An 8611-nucleotide genomic window follows, 5' to 3' on the forward strand; every position below is an offset into this window, starting at 1 on the left:
GTGGAAAGCAGGTGTAATATCCAGTCGTGTTACAGTAACACGCCATCCCACTGTTATGGTGTTTTGTCTCTCCTCGTTCTACAATCTCTGAAAATCTTCCCTCGGATCAGCTTGACAACAAGACATGCTATTCCATTTGTTGGTATTTTTTTCTTGACTGGAAACGGCAAAAGGCAGACAACAACCACTCTCCAGTGGCTGCCTAAGGCATTCATTTCTCACCTCATACATACTGGACTATTGTAATTCATCCCAAAATGCAACTAATACGTAATACACATAAACAAATCCGAAAGCAACCAGAGGAGGGAGCCAGTGCACAGAATAAGCGTCCCCCCGTCTTTTTGGCTCCATGCTTGTAATTTTCTAAATAATCAGCTGATGTAAAGTGTGTAAAGTTTAAACCTAATCACCACATTGGAGGAGGTAACGCCGCCATCAACATTATATGGGATTAGCTGCAGTGGTGGATGCTGGGCAGAGCAGTGGAGTAGCAGAGCAGCATGACCGGACGAGCAGATGAGCCATCGCTCTCACTTGCTCAGTTTCTCTCTCTCTCTCCAGCACTCTCTCTCTCTCTCTCTCTCTCTCTCTCTCTCTCTCTCTCTCTCTCTCTCTCTCTCTCTCTCTCTCTCTCTCTCTCTCTCTCACACACACACACGCACACACACACAATAGATAAACATACAGACAGACAGACAGATGCCCTATCCCTCACTATCTCTCCCATTTTCCCTCTCTCTCTCTCTCTCTCTCCCTCTCCCTCTCTGACTGCTACTCTGTCTCCTTCTGCCCTCTTCTGCCTTTCCCCGAATGTACCTCTTTGCTAACGGGGGAGGTCCTTGATGGAGACAGATCTTCAAATGAGATGCTAATTTTGCGAGCCAGTAAGCATATGACTCATTGTTATAAACCCGTCCCTTGTCCTGGCGTCCCATTGTCACAGGTAGTAAATGTTGAGAACACACACTTGTTGGCCTAAGCTCCTGCACCCACCATACTCTCTCAGCCTCTCTCTCTCTCTCTCTCTCTCTCTCTCTCTCTCTGCAATACCTGTACACACACACTCGCACTCTCTCACACATGCATACACACACTACACTCCACTTCTCCCTTACTCTCTTTCACAGTCTCACATTTACACACACACACACACAAACACACACACACAGTGAGTTTACACTTCAAAACATCATTCATATTTCTAAATACCACAAGCGTAAAATTATCAATGTCACTGCACTTTTATCCATCTAAAGTCAAATTAATAGCCCTGCCCACACAGGTCTACAACAAGCCAGGAGGGACATAAAGGGATTCTTCAGTGCTGCCAGTGACTCAGCGGAGAATGCCACACAATGGTCAGCAGCAGTGGTCGACAAGATGATGACAACTATTTGAGACAGCAACTTGGACACAGCTCCGAGACAACAAAAATCTACAAAGAGATACGGAGTCATTTCGGTTCAACAAGCAAAGCATGGCCAATTTTGAAACAGACAAATAAAATAAGAAAAAAGAAGAGACAGAAAATATAAAATCAGACCTAGATTAAAAATACACAATAAGAAAAAGATAAAACAAAGCTGGAATTTCTGTGAGAGAGTAGTGGCCATGGGGGACACAGGGCACAGTGCCACAGAGCAGGACATTTATTGAACACAACCAACATACGTAGCAGGGCTGCACAATCAAAAATGTATCGAAATCGTGATATCAAGAGTGGCGATATGCATATCGCGAAAATTACTTAATTATTGCTAACAAGTTTTAAAAAATCTGTGCTGTCCAATCACTAGCTGAATGTCAACAAATCCGTAAAAGCCTGCCGTGACGAAAGCAATGACCCCCACACAGACCGACAAATTAGTGACAAGAAAAGTCGCTAAGTCCGCTATTTCAAAATATCGTTTAACCCTTTGAGGAGTAAGGAATTTCTAGAGGTTCTTCTAGAATTTTACTGGAACACTCTACAGCTCCCATAGACGTCTGTGTTAAAAAATCTCGCAAAGACATTATGACATCATAATGAGAACTCAAAATTTGGGCAAAATTCTAATCACATATTTGTGATGGTACTCCTCAAATGGTTAAATATCGTTATCGAGGTATTGCACGCTGTTATCAAGTATGGATTTTTTTTCTGATATCGTGCAGCCCAAACACTTGGACCTACATTTTACATTTACATTTAATTCCACCCTTTAAAGTCTAATTTAATATCACAGTGTTAGTCATAGCCAGGTCTACCCTCTAAGTGTTGAATTAACACTGCTTAAATGTTCTGTGTGGATCAATGCTTCAGACATGGAGACTACGTAGGCCTAGTTGTATACAGGGGAAGTGCAGGCAGATGCTACTCAGCACTCTCAGCACACAGCACAGAGGCAGCCCAGAGATTAAACACCCTCTGTGGCACAACACTGCCCATTCATTCATTCCCAGATTAAAAACACTGCAATCCAATCCCCCCCTTCAGACCGCATTGTGTGTGTGTGTGTGTGTGTGTGTGTGTGTGTGTGTGTGTGTGTGTGTGTGTGTGTGTGTGTGTGTGTGTGTGTGTGTGTGTGAGAGAGAGAGAGAGAGAGAGAGGGAGAGAGAGAGAGGGAGAGGAGGAGAAAGACAGCCAGAGAAAGACAGAAAGAGAGAGAGAGAGAGAGAGAGAGAGAGAGAGAGAGAGAGAGAAAGAAAGAGAAAGTGAGACAGAGACAGAGACAGAGTGAGAGCTTGTCTCCCTTTCTGTCTCTGGCTGCCTCACTCTGTCTCTCTCTTTCTCTTTCACTTCCTATCTCATTCTGTCTCAGCCCCCGCTCCATTCAGTGTGTGTGTGTGTGTGTGTGTGAAAGAGAGAGAGAGAGAGAGAGAGAGAGAGAGAGAGAGAGAGAGAGAGAGAGAGAGAGAGAGAGAGAGAGAGAGACCAGACTAACCAGATAATTTCAATAAATGCGACAAAAGCGTGAAAGATTCCTTCTTTCATCACCAAGACAATAAAAATCATCGGCAGATTTAGATAACCCTCTCTGAATGGGACAGACATGTATCATCCGATGTCATGTAATTCTTCAAATTTCATCAGGAAAAAAAGCTATAACAGACATGATCAAATATCATATGAATTAATGAATCTGGTAATATCTGGTTTTAATTGCATATGTCTAAAAATGTGCATTCAGAGCAAAATAAAACTGAGAAGTTGCTACTCGTGTAGTGGTGTTTGATAATGTCCTTTGTTTTGTTTTTTTTTGGTAATTGTTAAGTCTCAAGGGCCAGGAGATAAATAACTTAATCAATTAAGTTGCAGTCACTTTAATTAAGTACAGATATCCCTTAATGCTTCTTACTAATGGTCCAATTACACCACTAAAGAATTAAACTGTCAGATTACAGAGTGTGACCCAAGAGGTTGCATAGGCTTCTGTGAACCTCACGTGTTTGTCTACTCTAGGCTATAGATGCAGACTGAGGAGAAAGCAATGTGATAATACATGACTACATTGACTAATAAAATATGTAGATCTCTCTCTCTCTCTCTCTCTCTCTCTCTCTCTCTCTCTCTGTGTGTGTGTGTGTGTGTGTGTGTGTGTGTGTGTGTGTGTGTGTGTGTGTGTGTGTGTGCGCCCGCGCGCGCGCGCGCCCGTCCGCGTAATCAGATGTCAAATCATCTAAGATTATCACAGAGATCACGTCCCTCCACATGCATCACGATATCAGCCGATTATTATCTGCCATTGGCGGCAATGTATACCCTACGTAGGCTACTCACCACAGTAGATGATAAGTAGACTGGTCAGCAGTACCACAGCCCAGAAAGTTGAAGACATTTTCGGCCACGGTTTTGCATCCTTGCGTTTAGACCACCTTGAAGTTGGAGCCATTGAAAACGAACGTCTTTTTTGTATGTCGAACCAAATCAGCCTTTTAGCAAGCGCCACTTTCCACGTGTAAATCCGAATAAAGACATTTTCAAAACGCAGTGCTCGTCGACCAGCCCTCCGGTGGGTGAGCTGTGAAAGCGATAGCCATAAACATCCTTCCAAACTGGGGATTAAAAACTCGGGGGTCTGTCCTTATCCAACGTCTGGTTGTTGCAGAAGAGGTGTAAATCCGAGGATTTTAAAACAGAATATTTTGACTGCGCTGTCTAAGTAGGCAACCACTGCACTGTCATAGATTCGCGGGTCGTTTTTTAGTTAGTAGCCTATGGTCCAATCTTAGCGCATGGGTATTTTATGTACAGAGCTGTGATTATATCATTTATACCGCAACATTGTAAAGCCCGCCGAGCACTACGGTGATAAGCCAAAAAACGATACAATCTCAGACGTCTATTTTTGCAACGATATTGATGTGGTTGAATAAAATCCTACTGCATCGTGCATGAGAGTAAAGAAGTTCCACTCCGTAACGATATCCCCCAGAGGAGTGTAGAGGTTGGTGAAAAACAATAATTTGTCTTGACAGAAAGATTACATATGCCGAGGAACAAGAAGCTAGAGATGCCGCAACTTCCGAGTGCTCCCACAGATGTCGAGACTGGTTGAAAAGCAGTGGGCATTGAACACCTGACTTGCTGAGAAGTTAGTGCGTAGTTTGAATGTAGTGAAGAATTGCTCATTCCAGACAGATATTGTGTGTCAGTGGCTTTGCATAATTGTTCTATATGTGTATGCGAGGTCTGCGGATGAGTGTTGGCGGATGGGATGGGGGATAATAAAATGTCCACTTTCATTATGTCATCTGACCAGATGTATGATGCATGAATCACTTTGGTTTTTAGAACTAAGTTTCCTATACTTGCACTGAAGTCCTAAATGCACTGTCCAAAGAAAAGCAATTGTACACACACCATAAGATGTCTAAGGACACAATTGCCCAATTGTACATGTGCGAACAATAGGCCTAAATCATGCTGCTAATTATTTTTGGAAATATTTTTGCAAAGAACTGGAATGTGTGTATGCACAATTTCACCAATGTTGCCTGTGTGGGATATTTCTTTTTTTAAATCCAGCCCTGTAATTGCCTCTAACCTTGTGGAAAAAGAAAGCACGATCCCTTCATCAGGATTTTAATATCAAGATCTTTTATATTTTTAAAGGGGAAATGGTGCATGAGTTCAGGTTGAATGAGGGAGAAATTCATATTTTGGCTCAGCACCAGGTACGAGTTGGCAGGGACTCAGCTACAGCAGTATTGGCTTGGGGCAGACACACTAACTCCGCACCCCGCTATTCACTTTAACTATTGAGGGGGAGCCACCAGGTATTCAATATATCTTGTTCTATATTTCCTTTCCATCTCTATTTCTCTCTTTCTCTCTTTCTGTCTTTCTTTCTCTTAACCATTTAGCGGAAAGCCTATGACCCTATGTTATAACCTTACTGTCACCAAAATTGTAATGGCTGTCTTAATCTGTTATGTAAGGCTCTCGGTACTGTCATAGTGTCATGATGTAGTTGAGTATTTTCAGCAAATAGTGAATTGGCCCGCCAGCGATCACATCTGCAGTAAGAGGCTACTGCACATGCAATCAGTCAGAACACCAACAAAAAAAGACAAGATCCTTTTTTATACCCCTATACCAGGGATGTCAAACTCAGGCCCAGGGGCCAAATCTGGTAGCCTGGTCCTGACCATCCCATAACACTACCATTTCATTTCGTATTTATGGTCTGGCATTTGTTTGCTCTGAAGCGATTGTAGGGAGCAGGAAGTTTGCACTCAGTTATAGTTTGAAATTGTTGGACACCTCTCACCCAATCGCTGGCAGTTACTCAACAACAACATAGCGCAGACCAATGGCTCTGGCGCAGATGTGTACGTCATTGTCACAAGCGTTCTCCCCCTTTCGTCCCCACGTGGGGGGCGTATTCGATTATTGGCTGTTTTCTGGGGGGGCGTTGCAATCAAAATTCTACTGCTGCAAGCACTCCACAGAGAAGCACGGCCAGACTACAGTAGTGGAGCCAATCCTTTGGCGGAAGTACGTAGGATGGCTCGCGAGGCTACCAAATCTGGCCCTTAGAGTCTTTTTATTCAACCCCCCAGATCATTTCAAATGCGTATTACAGTTGGCCGACATAATCTACGTGTACACCATTAAAGGACCAGTTCAGTCAATTTCAATATGCTGTTGTATTGCTCACGCTACCCTTGACTTGTCAGTACTCGGTCATGCCACATTTTTCGGCTAAGCCCTTTCCGAGATATGAGCTATTCTAATGGGGGCAGTGTTTGTTTACATTTTTTTAAAATTAAAATAGGCCTACTCCAAATAGTTTCTCAAAGGTTACGCTGTTGTCTAGTTGTCTGCTGATGTTGTATAACCTTTCTGATGTTTTTGGGAAAAAATAGAAATGTTTTCTTTGAAATGTAAACAAAGTGCTGCCCCCATTACAATGACCAAGATCTCGGAAAAGGCTGAAGAAGGGAAAAAAAACCTTAGGTACTGACAAGTCCAGAGTAGTGTGAGCATTACAGCTGTATGTTGAAATTGACTGAACTGGTCCTCTACTGTACAGTATAGTGCAACAAGACTTGAACATGAAATTCGGTGTGTCTCAGGAATATAAGTGGGTCCAGGCCAATAAAACATCTCACATTCCCATGCAACACAATATGTGCAGGCACATTTGAACTAGGCCTACTTGTACCATGCACTGTATGATAGGGGAAAGTGTGTGAAATTTTACTATTACCGATTGAGTTTGGCCTGCTACTTTGTTCCAGAAGACTAGTGCTGTTACTCTGTAATTTCAACATGATATTATTAAATCAAGGTCTTCCTCATCATTAATACACTGTAGGCGTGTTAGACATGCAATTAAGGCAACCTACCACAACAGTCAACAGTGCACTGCCTGTTGGGAAAAACACTGTCTGTAATACAAAACATAATTTTGGGTCACAGTGCAGTTTATTTTACTATAACATTTCAAGTAGGTACAGCTCAATGTCATGCAACAGTAACTTGTATGTTAGAGTTAGAGTTATAGTGCAGTGTAAGTGGTAAACATATGGCCTTTTTCAGTCTTGCCTTGTCGTTATGTACCCTACATCCTAGGTCCACTTTTAAGGAAACATCTAGGCAGCCAGTGTAGATGTAGACCAGTTGTTGTGTATTTGACATTAGAGTATGTGGGCATTGGATGTGTTGGCTGGCCCATTGCTATGACATGCAAGTCTGCCATATTGCGTGTGGCATAATCCCTTCAAACCAATGCAGGTAATGGTAGGACTGTATCTCCATAAACTGTCTTTCTGAAACTTAACTTAAGCTCATACAGTACCTTTTATTCAACCATTGACACACACACTCTCATAGTGTATCATTTGGGAAGAGATGGACACAAAAATCTATCTTTTCATCTGCCACTAGCAAAGTGGCCACAACAATAATATGGGAGAGCCAGGGCCGGTTCTAGTCAATTTGGTGCCCTAGGCGAGCACTTCCTTTCCCCCTTTCCTTTTTGTGCATTTAGAAATTGGCATCTGTAAACATAACACTGCACATCTGGAGCACATCTGGGGTAAATTTCTCGAAACCAAAGTTGCTTACTACATTAGCTACTTTGTTGTTTTCAATGCATTTTTCCATTGACAACTATGCCGAAGTTGCTAACAGGCTAACAACTTCTCTTTTGAGAAATGCACCCCTGGTCTGATCCTACAACTTTGAGTGACCATGAACATTCATTGTTAATGTGAAGTTTAATGTTTTGGAATGTTTTAATTCACTTAAAGTTCTAATTTTGTGAGAGTTTATGGTATTCCTGGTGCCCCCAAGACCATAAACTCACGGAGGGTAAGTTGGGGCCCCAAGCGAAAATTCAAAAGTTATTCACCATCTATAGGCTTGGGGGCCCCAAGCGGCTGCCTGCCTAGCCTGGTGACAAGATGCGCCTCTGCCCAAGACATTTGGTGCCCTAGGCCAGTGGTTTTCAAAGTGGGGGCCGGGGACCCCTGGGGGGCCGCGTAGGGATGCTAGGGGGGTTGCGGAAGGTTTGCAGAAAAAGTGTAGCACATCCAAATAAACTAGATTGCATTGTCACAGAAAATGCTGGAAGCGGGCTTGCCTTTTGGGGCAGAGATGAAACAAAGTACTATTGAGAAAACAAAGCTAAAAGAAATGTTGGAAAAAATCCATCCACCCAGTCAGAAGTTATGGGCCAAACAATTCAGCCATCTTGGATTCAGCCATCTTGAAAGTGTTGTAGCTCTGCGTTTTGGGGATATACTAAATGACATACATGGTATTTTAAGTTCTCTAAGGAACACTGCATATGATATAATTTTGAAAATCAATATGGGTCCGAGTGGGTTTTGAACTCACAACCTCCATATCTGTAATCCAGCCCCTTTGCCATTGATATTAAATGACATACAATACATGGTATTTGAAGTTGGCTAAGGAACACTGCATATGATATAATTTTGAAAATCAACATGGGTTCGGGTGGGATTCGAACTCCCAACCTCCATATCTGTAATCCTGTAATCCAGCACATTTGCCATTGATACTACATGACATACATGGCATTTTAAGTTGGCTAAGGAACACTGCATATGATATAATTTTGAAAATCAACATGTGTCTGAGTAGGATTCGAAC

At 42.5% G+C, this 8611-nt stretch overlaps 1 protein-coding gene across 1 annotated transcript in view; it reads right to left on the reverse strand.

Moving 5' to 3' along the window:
- Window positions 1–3875, reverse strand: part of tafa5a (TAFA chemokine like family member 5a) — a 90516-nt gene extending 86641 nt beyond the window's left edge. The window contains exon 1 of the mRNA XM_063217864.1: window positions 3764–3875. Within this exon, the coding sequence (XP_063073934.1) occupies window positions 3764–3875 (112 nt within the window). The remainder of the gene's footprint in view (window positions 1–3763) is intronic.
- Window positions 3876–8611: the final 4736 nt, after the last annotated feature.

Source organism: Engraulis encrasicolus, chromosome 15 (assembly GCF_034702125.1).
Source record: "Engraulis encrasicolus isolate BLACKSEA-1 chromosome 15, IST_EnEncr_1.0, whole genome shotgun sequence".
NCBI lineage: Eukaryota > Metazoa > Chordata > Actinopteri > Clupeiformes > Engraulidae > Engraulis > Engraulis encrasicolus.